The sequence below is a fragment of the Carassius auratus genome, chromosome 3, assembly GCF_003368295.1.
Source record: "Carassius auratus strain Wakin chromosome 3, ASM336829v1, whole genome shotgun sequence".
Lineage (NCBI taxonomy): Eukaryota > Metazoa > Chordata > Actinopteri > Cypriniformes > Cyprinidae > Carassius > Carassius auratus.
The window spans coordinates 24,495,221-24,513,706 of NC_039245.1; the positions used below are offsets into that span (position 1 = coordinate 24,495,221).

The 18,486-nt window shown below is 38.1% G+C and overlaps 1 protein-coding gene across 1 annotated transcript in view; it reads left to right on the forward strand.

Annotated features, from left to right (window-relative positions):
- LOC113052002 (glutamate receptor ionotropic, NMDA 2C-like) overlaps positions 1 to 18,486 on the forward strand; it is a 65,925-nt gene that overhangs the window by 12,657 nt on the left and 34,782 nt on the right. The window contains exons 2-3 of the mRNA XM_026216240.1: positions 7,863 to 8,304; positions 16,857 to 17,455. Coding sequence (XP_026072025.1) covers positions 7,879 to 8,304; positions 16,857 to 17,455 — 1,025 coding nt within the window. The 5' untranslated portion in view covers positions 7,863 to 7,878. The remainder of the gene's footprint in view (positions 1 to 7,862; positions 8,305 to 16,856; positions 17,456 to 18,486) is intronic.

Sequence of the window (18,486 nt, forward strand, 5' to 3'; positions counted from 1 at the left end):
ACTTTCCAAAGAACTATATTTTTTTTTTTCCAAAATTTGTGAGGACCTCAACTCAGAAACGGGTTGAGCTTACAGTTTTCTGTTGGTACTCTTGTTAAAACTGACGTATGGTATCAATAGCAATCAATAAGTACATTGTGATTTGTAGATTTTCCTCTCTCTTTTGTCCACTAGAGGGTGTTGAACACTTCTTTGAGGTTTGAAGCACTGTATTAAGTTCCTGCTGCTAGATATTTGATCAGACCTGCAAAATACACTCTTAATCTCCAAATATTTTTAACTCAAGACATTGTACAAATGTAAAAAAAAAGAAGAAGGAAAAAAAAAAGAAAAAGAAAACGAAGAGTGCTGGCAGATAAGGAGCAGAATATGGGAGGAGGATGGTGGGGCGCTTCATGCCAGACTGGATCTGCAAGCGCTACTTTGATCTAATCTGGTCTGTGTTCTCAGAGGCAGCACTGATTTACACAGAGCCAAATTAGAGAGGTCACTAATCTAAGCAGAGACAAACTTTCTACTGATAGCAGCTCGGGACAATCAAGGACAGTGACACATATTAAATCCATGCAGGAAGTAAGAGAATAAATAGTGTGTGTGTGAGAGAAGAGGGGAAATTAAGTATTAACTATAGACTTGTAGATTGGTAGACTGGATTACAACTCCTAAAGGTGAAGTGTTTCATTAATGTGCCTCTAGAGTCACCAAGGGGAATTGGAAAATAATGACGCTTGTTTATGGATAGTTTATTATCAATTATCTATTTATTTCTATAAATCCTTTAAATATGATATGATTTTGGAAATATTCTATAATTTAAACCTATCTTTTTTCATCACAGCAAATACTATGAGAAAGTTAGTTATTTGTCATTAAAAATAATCAGTTATATTTACCTTATTCAAATCATTTTAAATAAGCTTAAACACTACAAAGCAGTTACCATATTGTTAAATTATTGTTTTTAAATATAAGCTATTTTTACATTACTCAAAACATTATAACTAAGATTAGACATGCTAAAACACTGTATTATTATTACATACTTATTTTATATTTATTGAATCATTTATAAATACTGTATAAATAATATAAACTATTACCTTTTACATTTCAGTAATGGCACTTTATATTATATTATATTATATTATATTATATTATATTATATTATATTATATTATATTATATTATATTATATTATATTATATTATAATCTAGCCATGGGGGTCACATTCCAGTGACTTCTGGTCCCAAGCCCGGATAAATAGAGAGGGTTTCGGCAGGAAGGGCATCCGGCATTAAACATTGCCAAATTTAACCATGCGAATCATCAGTACGAATTGCATACCAGATCAGTCGAGGCCCGGGTTAACAACGGCCACCATCGACGCCGTTGACCTAAAGGGTGCTGGTGGAAATTGGGCTACTGTTGGTCGAAAAAGTAGAGGAGGAAGGAGAGTGCATAGACAGAGAGAGAAGAGGAAAGGTAAGAGTGTAAGACTGAGAATAGGAAGTCTGAATGTTGGTACAATGACAGGGAAAGGTAGAGAGCTGGCTGATATGATGGAGAGAAGGAAGGTGGATATACTGTGTGTACAGGAGATCAGGTGGAAGGGTAGCAAGGTTCGTAGTATAGGAGCAGGATTCAAGCTGTTTTATTATGATGTGGATAGTAAGAGAAATGGGGTAGGTGTGGTCCTGAAGGAGGAGTTTGTGAGGAATTTCCTGGAGGTGAAGAGAGTTTCAGATAGAGTGATGAGTCTGAAGTAAGAGATTGAAGGGTTATATGTTGTTAGTGGTTATGCCCCACAGGTAGGTTGTGAGTTAGAGGAGAAAGAGAGATTCCTGAATGAATTAGATGAGGTGATGGAGAGTATTCCCACGGGTGAGAGAGTGGTGATAGGAGAGGATTTTAAAGGACATGTTGGTGAGGGGAACAGAGGTGATGGGCAAGTTTGTAGTTAAGGAAAGGAATCTTGGCAGTGGACTTTGCTAAGAGGATGGACATGGCTGTGGTTAACACTTATTTACAGAAGAGGGAGGAGCATAGAGTCACTTACAAGAGTGGAGGTAGGAGGACACAGGTAGACTACATCCTATGTAGAAGAGGCAATCTAAAAGAGATTAGTGACTGTAAAGTGATAGTGGGAGAGAGTGTAGCCAGACAGCATAGGACGGTGGTGTGTAAGATGACTTTGTTGGTTTGTAAGAAGAGGAGGTCAAAAATAGAGAAGAAAACCAAGTGGTGGAAGCTGAAAAAGGAGGAATGTTGTGAGGAATTTAGACAGAAGTAAAGTGGTCAAGTAGTGCTGCCAGATGACTGGGAAACTACAACAGAAGTAATCAGGGACATAGGGAGAAAGGTGCTGGGTGTGTCATCTGGAAGGAGGAAAGAAGATAAGGAGACTCGGTGGTGGAATGAAGAAGTTCAGGATAGTACCAGAGGAAGAGGTTAGCCAAGCAGAAGTGGGACATGGACAGGACTGAAGAGAATAGACAGGAATACAAGGAGTTACAGCGCAGAGTGAAGAGGGAGGTGTCTAAGGCCAAGCAGAACGAATATGTACAGGTTAGCAAGGCAGAGGGATCGAGATGGGAAGGATGTGCAGCAAGTTAGAGTTATTAATGATAGAGATGGAAGGGTGCTCACAAGTCCGGAGAGTGTACAGAGGAGATGGAAGGAGTACTTACAAAAAAAAGAGTAGAAGGGGTGAACTCTGTGGAACAGAAAGTAGATAAGATTAGAAGGGATGAAGTCAGGAAGGGTTTGAAGAGGATGAAAAGTGGAAAGGCAGTTGGTCCTGATGTCATCCCGGTGGAGGTCTGGAAGTGACTAGGACAGGTAGCTGTGGAATTTTTGACTAGTTTGTTCAACAGGGTTTTAGAGAGTGAGAGGAATGGAGAAGAAGTGTGTTAGTGCTGATAATTAAGAATATGGGTGATGTGCAGAGTTGCAGCAACTATAGGAGGATAAAGTTGATGAGCCATACAATGAAGCTATGGGAAAGAGTAGTGGATGCTAGGTTAAGGAAAGTAGTGGAAATTTGTGAGCAGCAGTATGGCTTCATGCCCAGAAAAAGCACAACAGATGCAATTTTTGCTCTGAGAATTTTGATGGAGAAGTATAGGGATGGTCAGAGGGAGTTGCACTGTGTGCTTGTAGACTTGGAGAAAGCGTATGACAGGGTGCCAAGAGAAGAGCTGTGATACTGTATGAGAAAGTCAGGAATAGCAAAGAAGTATGTCAGAGTGGTGCAGAACATGTATGAGAGGAGCAGGACAGTGGTTAGGTGTGCTGTAGGTCAGACAGAGGAGTTCAACGTGGAGGTGGGACTGCATAAGGGATCGGCTCTGAGCCCCTTCCTGTTTGCTATAGTGATGGACCAGTTGTCAAAGGAGGTCAGTCAGGAGTCTCCTTGGACAGTGATGTTTGCAGATGACATTGTGATCTGTAGTGAGAGCAGGGAGCAGGTGGAGGAAAACCTGGAGAGGTGGAGGTTTGCGCTGGAGAGAAGAGTAATGAAAGTCAGTCGTAGTAAGACTGAGTACATGTGTGTGAATGAAAGGGAGGGAAGTGGAACAGTAAGGTTACAGGATGAAGAGGTGAAGAAGGTACAGGAATTTAAATACTTGGGGTCAACAGTCCAGAGTAATGGAGAGTGTGCGAAAGAGGTAAAGAAGCGAGTGCAGGCAGGTTGGAATGGGTGGAGAAAGGTGTCGGGAGTTCTGTGTGATAGGAAAATATCAGCGAGAATCAAGGGGAAGGTGTACAGGACAGTGGTGAGACCAGCTATGCTTAGAGACAGTGGCACTGAGGAAGAGACAGGAATCAAAGCTAGAGATAGCGGAGCTGAAAATGTTGAGGTTCTCTTTGGGAGTGACAAGATTGGACAGGTTTAGGAACGAGTACATCAGAGGGACATCTCATGTTGGACAGCTCATGTTTTGGACGTTTGCGGGACAAAGTTAGGGAGGCCAGATTAAGATGGTTTGGACATTAGAGGTAGTGAAGTGCACAACAGATACCACAAAAAGGAACACAAACAGAACAGCTAGGGAAGGCTTCAGGAAACAACTAGCAGAATACTTGGGTAACAGAGAGGGCAGCAAGACCAGGCTGATAGAGAAGGCCACACAAAGCACCACAGAGCAGAGCTCAGAAACTTTTTTACCACGGACCCTGGAGATAGACCAGATGCCTAGCTGGAAGAACCAGGGCAGGACACATGGGGACAGGCCAGGAACTCGAACACAAGGCTAGACCAGACAAAGCTCCATAAAAACACAAGTTAAAATCAGAGATAAAGAATATAAAACAATTAACTAACAAAACTAAAAAAAAAAAAAAACTATTTAATCAACTTAAGAGAATGATCAAACAAAACCAAGAATCAAGACTAGAAAAACTAAATTACAAATGAAAGAAAAGGGCAAAAACAAACAAATTATTAAAACAAGGAGTAAGACAAGAACATAGAATCACAAGGACCAGACAAAACAAAGGCCCGACACAGACACCGACACCGACACCGACACCGACCGACACCGACACCGACACCGACACAGACACAGACACAGACACAGACACAGACACAGACACAGACACCGACACAGACACAGACACAGACACAGACACCGACACAGACACCGACACAGACACAGACACAGACACAGACACAGACACCGACACCGACACCGACACCGACAGTGGTGATGAGAATGACCACGGACCAGCAAACAAAAAGGGTAAGGTGCACTATAAATAGGGAGGAAAGTACATGAGGGACAGGTGAGCACAATTAGATCAACTAGGGTAACAAGAGGGTGTGGTAAAGAGGAAACAAGGAGGAGGGGCTAAAGGAGCACTAGACAGGCCATGTGCTGACACTAGACACAAGAAACAAACATAAAACAGAGTGACAGTGCAAAACCCTGACAGCTCATTATTTGCTCATAAACATTAATCAAGACGTGATGTTTAAAAACCGCTTGATTCTAAACCCTATTAACTCATGTTCTTCACAATTCGCTGTTCGTATGGACTTATGAATAATGCACCGCACCGTCTGCATTCTCATCAGTTACAGTACCAATTTATATTAATAAATTGCTGAACATTCCTCACAGCTGTTATAGCGAACAAGCAAACGCAATCATTCAACCGAGCGGACAAGCTTGTGCATGGAAATTAGCGTGTAGCCAGTGAATTCCAGAGCTATTGGTGAAAAATTAGATTGTGCCTTTTTACTTTTTGGTCCTCTTGATGGATATTTGTGTAAGGGTAACAAGGCCATGCGGACTGTGTGTCGCACGTCTCTTTCCTCTGAGTAAGCATGCATGTGCAATCTGCCAACTGCTGTGTTGAAATCTGTCATTGTCACTGTATAAAATTATCCACATTGCTTTAGATCGCATTTACCAGTAATGTGCTTTAATCAAATTCACCACATGTTTTAATACGGTTCATTTATCTGTTTGACATATACCTGAATTAAATGGCATTATCGACAAAAGAAATGCATTTGATTAGGTCACTGATGAGCCATTTGGCCAATCTGTTACATTTTGCACTTTTCCATATATCAATAATTGCTTGTGCAGCAGAACTTGATTTATATCCCTCACATTTGGTACAGCAAATGTTTTTAAACCGATAGTTAACCTAAAAACAGAATGTTCTGCCATCATTCACAGAAGAAAGAAAGTCATACAGGTTTAAGACAACATGAGGGCGAGTAAATGAAGTACAGTATATATGTATAATACATAAAAACATAAAATGAAAACAAGCAAATAAAAATAATAGAGAACGCTAGAGTTAGAGGGTATTTTTTTAAAATATATGTTTCTTATATTACATTCAGTTTATTAATCTGAACATATTTCTGTTTGTAATAAATGCTGTTCTTTTGAACTTTGTTTTTATCAAAGAATAACAAAATCAAGGTTTCCACATAAATATTAGCTAGCACAACTGTTTTCAACATTGATAATAATAACAAATGTTTATTGAGCATCAAATCAGCATATTAGAATGATTTCTGAAGGATCATGTGACACTGTAGACTGGAGAAATGAGGAAGGTTGGTGCAGGAATATAGTCTTCTCTGCCACACGAGACCGTCGGATGAGGTGATACCATCAGGCCGTGAAGCATGACATGCTAGGGGGGATTACGGAGGATTACATGGTGTCTGGCTCATGAGACACAGTAAATTTGTTCAGCATGTTCAAAGTGGCATCTCCGCAGCACTCGCCTGCAGGCGGCCGGACGGCTAAAGCCATTCAAAGACCCGAATCCCCTTAAAAACAGCGCTGAGTCTGACGGATAACCCCACGTGTCCATACGGATGTTGTTTAAGGATCACTGCTTTGATATTACTGGATATGAGTTTCAGAGCGTGAAAGGAAGATTGGGCGAGTTATAAATGGAAGATGATAAATGAAAGCTGAATTTAACCTCGTTTTATATCTGAGGTTTTTATATCCATATTGGCGGCCTAAAACAATCTTTAAAAGCCAATAATATAACTCAATGTTTGCCTATTGACTTTTTTTTATTTATTGCAGGGATTATGTTAAACACCCTGTAAATAAAAGAAATTAGGGGTAATAAATCCCCATGTTCTGTTTTTTTTTTTTTTTTTTTTTTTTTACGGTGGCCACCATCTGTTGGATGTGGTTTGAGAGTAGGACAGCATCTGGACAACCCAGTGACTCCCGAGCTCTAACTCTAAACGTGCAATCTCTGCATGCAACTCTAATGGCCTTTAGCATTTAATACGGGAATAGTTCTAAATGGTTTGCTGTTAATGCTGACTGGCAACAGAATGAGTCTGAAGTCTGGATTATGAAGTATTATGGCAGTGTTGTGTCATGGATGAAACTGATCTGTTTACAATAGCACACCTTTTTCTCTGTGTGTGCACAACCCTCTGCAGTGTTATAGCCACTGATCTATAATATAGAGATCAGTGGTTTTAGCCATTGGACATTTATTAGATCATGAAATGTGTTAAAAGGTAGAATGAAGAGTAGAGACTTGGAAGTTTTCTTGTTTTAATAAATGATTACAAAGACAAGTGTTTTGTGTACCAGTGAATCATTCACAATTTTTTTATTTTTATTAAATAAGATATTTTTAATATTTAATCACAATGTTAATGTTATCTTTAAGCAGTTGCAGTAGCTGATTTTTTCATTCCTCAACATCATACAGTTTATAGAGGCAAATAGTTACTGATTAACTTTTTCTCTGCCATCATCAACAAAGTTGCTATGGATCAATTCTGTGTTAGAAACGTTGCCAAATAATTCATTTTGAAGTCAAACTCCCACATTTGAAACGCTGTTTAAAAATGTTGCTCACAGTAGATATGTTTACCTGCACAAATTTTCAGCAATCCAAATAAATCCAATCCAAATTCAGATCCTGTTTAAATTAACCTCAAAATTGCTGTCCAATTAAAATTTTTATTTAAATGACCAGTTTGTAAGACATAAATAAACATGAATGTACGTAAAACTAAAACATACTATGTGTAAACAGATATATGAAATATAAAAGGTCTCAGCTAAACTTATGCATCACGGCACTGTGCGTGTGCGCAAAAATCTTTTTTCATCCAATAAAAATAGCCATATTCAAGTGTTTACATGCTTAGATTTATCCTATTGATCACATCAATTTAAAATGAGTTAAAAAGTTGTTTGAGCCACAATCTGATTGCTAATGTATTATTCCGGTGCATGTAAACGTAGTTAAAGTTTTGACTTCTATTTGAGGCATTAATTATATGGCTCATCCACCCTTAAACCCCACCATCCCCTCTTACTGACCCCTGGCTGTGTTCTCTTCCATCCAGGCAGTAGGCGACTGAGATGGGCGTTCATCTAGGCTGTCTCAGCGACACACTGTGGCTGCCGTTGCTGCTGCTGCTGTCCGTCTGCTCTGCCCCCCGCTGCCAGTGCCGCCCGTTCGGGATGATTGAGCCCACCGTGAACGTGGCAGTGGTGTTCAGCGGCTCCGCCTACCAGATGGAGATCAAGGGGCGACTGAGCCGGGAGAACTTCCTGGACCTACCGCTGGAGGTGAACCCCATCACTGTGCTGGTGAACAACACCAACCCACGCTCTCTACTGACACGCATCTGCGACACGCTGGCTGCTAACAGGGTGCACGGGGTGGTCTTTGAAGATAACATTGGGTCCGAGGCCGTGGCGCAGATCCTAGACTTCATCTCCACGCAGACGGCCGTGCCCATAGTGGGCATCAGCGGGGGATCCGCCGTCGTCCTGCCTCACAAGGTCAGAGTCAAATGCTGTGCAAGTTTCAAATGTTGCTTGACCTGGATAGTTAAACTCTGATTTCTGGGTGTTCATGCTGAGATGAGACTCCCACAGAGTTCTTTCACGGTTTGCATCAAAGACTTGTAAGGGATAATGTACACTCAGCAGCACAAATAAACCCTGACAGAGTCATCCGGACCCTGATGAGAAGTAGAGAGGTCCCGAATCTCCCTTATGGGGTTTATTTTTGGTTGACCGAACATTAAATGGCTAATTATGCAAATGCTTACCAATTAAATAAATAAATGGACATGAAATATCGATTTAATATGAAATAATGTTGTTATGTGGAAATAAATAGAGTGCAAACATGAGAAACATGAAACTAGGAAAGCTATAGGAAACTAATGAAGCCAGTCTGGTTTACAGTTGTAATTGATCTGTGATTTTTAATTGTATACTAAAATATTTGAACCCGGAATGTAGATCCCCGGACCTCACACTGGCCAACCAAGAATCAAGCATTTACACTAGTATTCATTGTGGCATACACTGTAAAAAAAGACATCAGTAAAATAACAGAAAAGGTACTGCTAGCTCATTACATTATTCATAAATTTTACAGACATTTCCGTTAATGCTAAAACACAGTTCAATCAAGTAAATATTTCAAAATACTGGTGAAACACCTGTAAATAAATACAAAAAAATTCATGAAATTAAAGGGTCATGAATTGAGAAATCAAAATTTCCTTGATGTTTTGCAATGTAGAGATCATTGTACTATAAAAACTCTCAATCCTCACATGTGAGATAGTTCAAAACTTCCCCATTAGTCCAAAAACAGATTTTATACTATAATACACGATCACTAAAACTAACATGACCTTGCAAAGGATCCTATATGCTAGATCATATCCTAGGAAAGTGAATATTTATTTTTTAACTATGTGTATGTCTAAGTTGAGCATTATTTGTTCGTTCGGTACATTCTTTGGTAAATCAGGTGCAGTTTTGGCACAGGCATGTTTCTTACTTTTTACATTCCAGTAGTTCAAAACAGTAGAGAAAATGTCCTGGGTTTAATTCTCATGGAAGGCATGAACTTATAAAATTAAAACCCTGAATAATGTTTGTTGCTAAAAAAGTTCATAAAATGCATAAATGTAACTTTAGGCATGAAAGGAGCTGTTGTGGATTAATGTATAGCTTGATTGCAATGTAAGTCGCTTTAGAAAAACTATCTATCAGATGCAAAAATGTAGAAGTTATTTAATGAATACTAGTAACGAACTGTTGGAATTTTCTGTTATTGAAATGTTGCACACGACAGAAAACACTGTTGTGTAAACCTCTCTCTCGACGGTCTCACAGATTCGGGTCCACACCAAAAGCTCTAGTGTGACAGCAGTATTAATTGGGGAATCTGGTTGATTTAATTGGCCATTATGAATTTTCCTGTTCCATAAAAAGCTTTTTAAGTGGGGCTTTGTTAATACGATACGCGTATGACTGAGCAGTATGAGTCCCTGATGAAAAGTAATGAAAAAGTCAAATTAGGCACAAGCAGCAGTCTCTCAGTGCTGAAATATCTTGAGACACAGCAATGAGTTCAGTGTTCATTTCCAGAAACCCTTGTATTTCGGCACAGCACTGGGGAAATAATGGCTAATTAAAGAATCATCATTCATCATTATTTACAAGCTCTATTGATTTTCCCAGCCTGAATATAGTTTACCACTGGATTGGTTTTCCATACTTTTGATGCGCAGTAAACATCATAAGGCATTAATTTGCATCATCTTTTGTGATCTTTAGGGGTGGATGAATATGAAATTGGTAATAGCACAATGATCTCTGGCATGGACCTAACACATTTTAGACCAGATAGATTGGAAATAAACATTGTTTGTGTGTTTAAGCAACATCATGCAGGCAGTCCATAATATAAAATTGCTGTGCACATGTACTAAGAAAATACATACATACAATTTCACTGTATTGTAACCTTAAAGTAATTTTGTAGCATAAAGTCTCAACTTGGTGGTATTACCGGAGTTATTTGTGAAAGAGCCTGGAAATGGATGGGTCATTTAAGAACTATTGTACATGGACAGTATTAACGAAGGCCAGTCTTTCTCTAGATGTGCATCACTGTGTTGTTCAGGCTGCTGAATTGAAGCAGAGATCAGCTGACCTTTGCTTTAGCTCAAAATGAAGCTGCGAGGAACAATAGATTCCTCTCTGTTTTATTGCTATGCAAATCACAATGAACAATGACATACAGCACAATATATTTATTCCACAAATAAATATAGAAAATATGTTTATTTAGAGCACAATATAAAAAGCACAATATGAAAGCTGAAAGGGATTCTGTAGCAGTATTTCAGCATCTGACTGTATTTATATTCAAAACACTCACTCCACCAGAGCAGAATATTTCTTTTCTAATGCTAAATCCATATATCTGGCTATGAAAATCTTTATTTATAATAAGCTGCAGCATGGGAGGATATTGCAGGTTCAGCTTGTGCTATTGCATTTTACAGATGTTCTTTACGATCGATCGATAGATAGATAGATTATCACAGTTTATTCACTATAGTTTAGAAAATGGTAATAAAATATGATAAGAACTCAGAGTTAAACTGTGTCAGAACAAATTAAAATTTATAATGTCAGATGACACTTAAGCAAAACATGGTTAGCTCAAAGTGTCTCGATAATTTTTGGTCCCAATTTTGGTCACAGTTTACTTTATTTTGTTATCCTCACTTACCTTAATGAACTATAGTGTCCTGCAGCCACTAGTAAAAACCAATATTAAAATGTATTATTAAAATCTGGTGTCTGAATAGTTTTTTGTGTTGGACTGCAGTGATTGTCAGGATCTAAGGATTACAAAATACTGTAATAAATTCAGATTTTCTGTCAGAGTGAATATGCCACTTGAACCTGGAAACATACCTTAGAAAGTCTTTAATTGTTTCTGAGGTGTTACTTTTGTGCATAATCATCTCAAACTTCATGCACAAAAAGCTGTTAAATAAACAGAGGAAATGGAGCAGAAAGTTTATTTACGGTTGTGATCATCTTTGCTGTTAACGAACAGCAATATTGTGTTTAGAGAGCTTATTGAGATGAATGTGTATGATTTCAAAAAAATTATCTCAATATCTTTAATATTTGTACCACTTTTTTTGTGTGTGTAAAAGATTTTTCTACATTGCCAGTTGTTTTGTCTGTGATGTGTTATTAACTTTAGTCTTGTACACTGTCACAGTCATGACAGTGTCGTATTTTTATCATCTTAATGGGATAATCCAACCCAAAATTAAAAGGTTGCCATTAATCACTTACCCCCATGCTATTTCAAACCCCTAAAAGCTTCATTAATCTTCGGAACACAATTTAAGATCTTTTGCATGAAAACCAGGAGGTTTGAGACTGTCCCATAGACTGCCAAGTAAATAACAGTGTCAAGGTCCAGGAAAAGTATGAAAGACATTGTCAGAATAGTTCATCTGCCATCAGTGATTCAACTGTAACGTTATGAAGCAACGAGAATACTTTTTGTATGCGAATAAGTATCCCTTTAAGTCATGCCTATATAAAAACATTAAAAATACATTTTAGAATTTAGGACAACAGACTAGGAAATGCAATAGAATTACATGTGTAATGTGTATCTATTTATTTCTGTAGACATATTGCCCTAGTATGTATAATATGAATCTCAGTATGAGAGTTTTAAAGAAACAGTTCACTCCAAAAAATGAACATTTGCTGAAAATTTACTCAACTTTTGGGCCATCCCAGAATATAGGTGAGTTTGTCTCTTTATCAGAATGGATTTAGAGAAATTTGCATTATATCACTTCACCAGTGGATCCAGAGAGTCCAGACTCACTCTGACGGCACCCATTCACTGCAGAGGGTCCATTGGTGAACAAGTGATGGAATGCTAAATTTCTACAAATCTGTTCTGAACTATTATTTCATAACTCTTTTAAATTTTAGGCCCTCATTGGCAGGCTGGTACAGCTGTACCCAGTGGACTTTTGACAGGCATCTCAAGTTGTGACTGATGAATGCCACCGTTACGCCAGATGCCACCCTGCTGCCCACCTTTCCTGCATATACAGTAGTACGACAGAGAAATTGTTGTTTTGGCAGTAGATAATGTTTATATGATAACGCAAGTGGTTCAAATTTCCCTTTTGATATTATTTAAACTTTATTCTCAAAATATTATGATTTTAATATTCTTGCCATTTTAACGTAATAATTGAACTTAAAGAAAGACTTTTGTATCACGATGATTTCTATCATGATTGGCTAGCATCTTCTTGAAAGTCACTGCCTAAGATGAGTCAGAATCACAAGTGTCATTTGCATTAATTAGTTTATAGATTAAGTCATATTTAATAGTCTGTATGAATAATTTGCAGGGTGTCCACTAAAATAAAGTTCCAAAACAAAAGAATCACATTTAAAACAATTAAACCCAGGATCCAATCAAACAAAACCATTGGCGGGACTGAAAGCACTCAAAACTGCAGGACAAGGTCACAATGAGTATGTTATGTATAAGAGTATGTATAATCAGTGGCTGATTAACAGAAATGAGCTGGTGTTTGTAGCCATAGTAGCCTAAAATACTGCTGTGATAGTGTGGCCAACTTAGGCACAGATACATGAAAATGTACCGCTATATACAATATCCATTTCCTGTTTATTACACATCTACTCCAGCAATAAAACATGGAGGGATATTAGTGTGGAAACTAACTTTGCTCTGAGAGTTTTATAAATTAAAAATGTATGCATTTAGCAGATGCTAAGCAACTTACAGTGCATTCAGGCTATCAGTTTTTAACTATCATGTGTTCCCGGGGAATCGAACCCCCAACCTCTACCAGTTGAGCTACAGGAACACTATTATTTATTTCACTATTAATGCAACACTCTTAAAAATAAAGGTTTAAAAGTTGTTGTTTTTTTTTTTTCACAGTAATGCCATAGAAAAACCATTCAAGAGTGAATTACATTTAAAACATCTAAAGAAACTTCTCCACTATAAAGAAGCCTTTGTGCTATGGAAGGTTTCTTTGTTTTTAAGAGTGTACATGACAATTCGTCCCCTTGGAATTATAAGGTTCTATCTGCGTTCCGAGTAGTTTTGAGATATTGAGCTTTAAAGTTTTTGTGTTCCATAGACTTCTGTAGATAGAACCTTATTGTTTTTTCAATAAAAAATCCCAAAATGTACACAACTTAAAATAAAACATCACATAATGTAAATAAATTGTCACAGAATAAGAATATGTGAATAACTCAATTTTGACAAAAATGCCAGATAGAACCTTATAATTCCAAGGGGACGAATTGCTGCATGTAAAACTCTTCTGTATTTTATCCAAACATGATCATATGGCTATTTCGGTCATCTGTTACTTAAAAAAACGAAATCAAAAAACCTAAAGACATTCATGGCCATGCCCTTGATCCTACACAATAACAAGAATCCAATTTAGTCAACAAAAATTCATTTATTTGGTCTGTGTTGTTCTTGCGGCCCACGTACAGAATCTAATCTTGTAGGAAGCGAGCGTTCATGCCTCAACCGTACGATGAGAATGAAATCATTGTGTGTTTCCTCTCAGCAGTCAATCGTGGATCAATGTGGCGTTCATGCTGCTTTCGGCTGCGCGAGCGGCACAGACACGAGGAGATCCGGCAGACACCGTTAACTGTTTTTCAGGCATAAGGAAATAGAACAGCAAATGAACACATCCTTCGCCAATATACCCTTATGATTTCTTCTTATTGGATTTCATTGATATTTGCTTTGCCTAGAAGCTCCTCGGAGACACCGAGCAAGAGATTTGCTTTATCTGGCCGAGCACAGAGCCACAGGTCTTTGTGAGTTGAACACATTGGACTCTCTATCTATCACACATATGGAGAGACACACAGAGAGAAGTTTCTTGTGGAGATTAAGCGTATGTAAGCAGCTAAGCCATTATATTGATCTTTTTACTGGACACCTACGTAATGAGCAATATCAAGAGAAAAAAGGATGAAAAGTAAGCATGTATGTGATTCCGGTTTAAAATCATCAATTGCACAATCACTTTTTGCCTTGTGTATTTTGAGAAATTAAACGTCCCTAAAACGCATTCACTAAAAACCACAAACTTTTCACATTCCAACTAGTTTAATTTGTCCGCTAGTGGCTTTTTTTATTTATCTGGCTAAGGATAATATATTTCATGTATCATAAATATGCTCAGTTAAATAATACTTGATAATCTTATAAATAGTGATTAAATAACAATATTATTTGATAATTAAATTTGACAAAATATGTATAGGTGTGAATTACATGGGATGGACAGAAATAATTTATTTTCTTTTTTTATGGATTTCCATAGTTTTACATTATATGTCTGGGTCTAGAATAAGACTAAAATGCTTAAAATAAAATAAAAAAATTGCATTGAATAAATGAAGACACTGTAAAAAAATAAAAAAAATAAATAAAAAAAAATTACAGATTGCATAAGGATTTTCTGTTTTGGAAATTTTCCAAAGTAACATCACAAGAATGATCAAAGCAATGCATTTCTGAAGTAATATGAGTGCTGTTGCATGCTAAAGATGTCTTCATGGCTCTAGGATGTTGTGGGTGCTTGCCAGGGTATTACTATGTGCTTGCTAACATAGCTGGAGCTCATTATCATGTGTATTTGGGTAGGTGTTCAACATCTCTTTAGTATTCTGGTCTGTAGATGTAACTTAGGAACCTTCTTCAGTGTGTAAGTCTATTTTTTGCCCCTTTTAAACTCCAACAAATGGAAATTGTAGATCTGAAGTCTTAGAAAAGTACACCTCGTCTTAACAATCCACATGCTGCAAAATGACAAGCTACTTCCATTGCATGTAGAAGTAGTATTCATCCTCATTCAGACCGACATTGTCATGTTCACAGATAATGTGGATAACATAACATTTAAGGTTTGCTGCGTAACAGCATTCAGAAAAAATATATTAACACATTACCATGGTGCAGGATCTTTCGGTGAATTCATCAGTGTTTCTCTGCAGTGTCTGTAATCTTTGAGGGTGGTAATCCTTTCCAAAGCTTTGCATTTAGATACGGCTTGTGATGTCAGCAAAACGAAGCAGAGTCAGTGGTCACCAAGTTTTTGAGTTACAAGCAGTATTTAAAAAAAAAAAGCATGCTCACGCTCTTAGCCAATTACACTGCATATGGGTGAGAGCAGAGAGACAGAAAGATTACTTTTAAGATGACATAAGCTTGACATAATCTCCACTGGCAATGCATAATCATCACTACGCAATACATGGTTCCATTGCAGTCTGTTCTCCATTCAGAGGTCCTTTACATAAGAGCGATTGGGAGTGTTGGGTAAATAATAACTTAGCATTCATGTTTTTTAACATAAAATGATCTGAGGACATATATTACAGCATCCAGCGCCAAAGCATGAGTGTTTAAGGCTTGCTTCTTGTGTGGATCACCTTTATCCATCCATCCATTCCTCCATTGTTATATCTACATGTTTTAAAGTGTTATACGAAGAAATTCGCATGAAATGTTTCTCATAATTTTTTCTCTTTTATGCATCTAACATTATATTCTTTATGCTGTCAATGTATTATAAAGTACGTTTTCAAATTACAATAGGAATATCACTGTAAAAAACATTGAGTTAAAACATCAAAGATTATTTGAATACGTTTTACAGGAAAATAATATTTCATTCAGTCTTCAGTTAATTGTTAGTTTTACTACCAATTTTTTTGTGATTTTTTTCCCTGCACCAATTTATTTCAGTGTAAAAGGTAGATTTTTAATTTAGCAAACAACGTTTGTTTTTGTGGTTCTTGATACATGAAAACCCCTTGTCATGGTATTATACCTACACAAATCAGACAACTTAATGCAAAAGTGATACATCGAACCTTAAACAATCTGACAGCCTTGGTTGTTTGGCATGCTGCAGGTTTCTTCGATTGAAATGAGCCGCTATTGATAAGGAGCTTAATTGAGGCGATTTAAAAGTCTTTAAAACAGTATTCAAAAAGCTTATAAATATCTAACCCATTATATTGCTCTAACAGTGCTTGGTCTCACACCTTGTACTTTTTTAAATGCAATACACGTTCAATGACACAAGCATTCAAGCACTGTGATTTTTAGAGCAGTTAAAGAGGTCAGCGAACAGGTGGAATAGACGGGAACTTCTCCCGTTCCCAGCCTAATAAACAGGCTTACCCTACTTTCCCAGTGTTTTTGTCTGAAGGACATCACTGTAACGCTGAAAGTCTCTCTCAGGAAGCTTTTTCAATTTGAAATCCTCTCTTGGTAGCAGTTGGCCTACATCTACAAAATAAAATCTGGGGAGCATACACACAAACAGTAATATTCTGTAATACAATAATGATTAAATTACACACAATTGATGTTTTTGGTTTTAACAGCTAGAAGCAATATAAAGAAATGATGTCAAGTTCTCACTTTGCTGTCTCTCTGGCAGGGTGACGGTTCTACCTTCCTTCAGCTGGGCTCTTCCATCGAGCAGCAGATCAATGGGATGTTCAAGATGATGGAGGAGTACAACTGGGACAGTTTTGTGGTTGTGACCAGCCTGTACCCGGGCTATGACACCTATGTGGACAAAATCCGCTCCGTTATCGATACGTCTTACTTCCTCTGGGAGTTGCAGGACATCTTGACATTTGACATGTCAGCCGACGGCATGAACGACTTCCGTGCCCGCCGGTTACTTCAGCAGATCGACGCGCAGGTGCTGCTGGTGTACTGCTCACACGACGAGGCCCAGTACCTCTTCACCATGGCCAGGGAAGTGGGTTTGGTGGGTCCGGGGTATATCTGGCTTATCCCCAGCCTTGCAGTCGGAAACCCCAATATGCCTCCTCCAGACAGCTTCCCCGTGGGATTGATCAGCATTATCACAGATCGCTGGAAGATGAGCTTGAGAAACAGGGTCAGGGATGGTGTAGCCATCGTGGTGAAAGGAGTGGAGAACTTCCGCAAACAGAGAGGGTTTATTCCTGATGGACACATGGACTGTCAGAGTCTGGTGCGGCCATCCACCAATGACACTCTCTACAGGTGGGTTCTGAGGGGTTTCTTTTTTTGTGCCACTAGTGGTTGAAAGATGGCTAACATCTATTAAAATAATTAATATATATATTAGTGAGCTTTGGAAGATGGCTGTGGTAATCAGAAATAACGGATACCTATACATTAAAATTTTTAGATTTGGCCAGATAATCAGTTTGGTAAAGATATATTGTGTATCCCTATTAAAAACAACTGTAGGGGCTTTGTCCTCACATTCGTTGGTATTTTTGGCATAACAAAGTCCTTTACTGTAATGCAAGGGGTTGTAAGCAATAAACTTAAAGTCTATCAGAAATAGGTAATAGCAATTAAGTAATAATACTTCATCAGAAATAAAATGAAATGACATTTCAACAGACTTTGATTTGGGATGCGCTAATCCTAATACCACTTAATATATATTTGGGAAATGTATTTGATGCTGGTTTTGGACAACAGATGGAGGATATTTTAGGAAATCCGATATACAAATGTGCTGTGGTATGAAATTTATGATAAGGTTACAAAAACTCCCAAGAACCTTTGAATTTACCTCACCCAACAGGGTCACCTAAGCAAAATGAAGGTGGATGGATATAAAGTGACAGGAAAGTTTGAACTTCTGCCAGCAGTTTTCTGAAGCAGGGCCAAAAACCAGGGTGCTCATTTGCTGCACATTGCCCAGTCTGTGCCATCCAGATTTAGATACAAGGATCAGAGCAAAGATATAACATGTGATGTGCTCCTTCTTGCCAGGGCTGCCCAAAAGAGCAATCTGGTGCCATCTGTGCCAGGGAACACAACAAATCCTATTTCGTCAGAAAATGTTTTAATCATCCATAGGGGAGCAGAGTTTGAGCGGCCGAGGTAGAGAGAGGTGCTCTGGGTTTGGTGCAGCCCAAGGTCACTGGGTTGTAAATCATGTGGAAAATCTGTAAATGTGTGTGTGTGTGTGTGTGCATTGCTCTAAAATACCACAAGTGGTTTTTATACCATTATCAAAAGAGATTATGCTTCCTCATTTTATTCCCAACATGTAT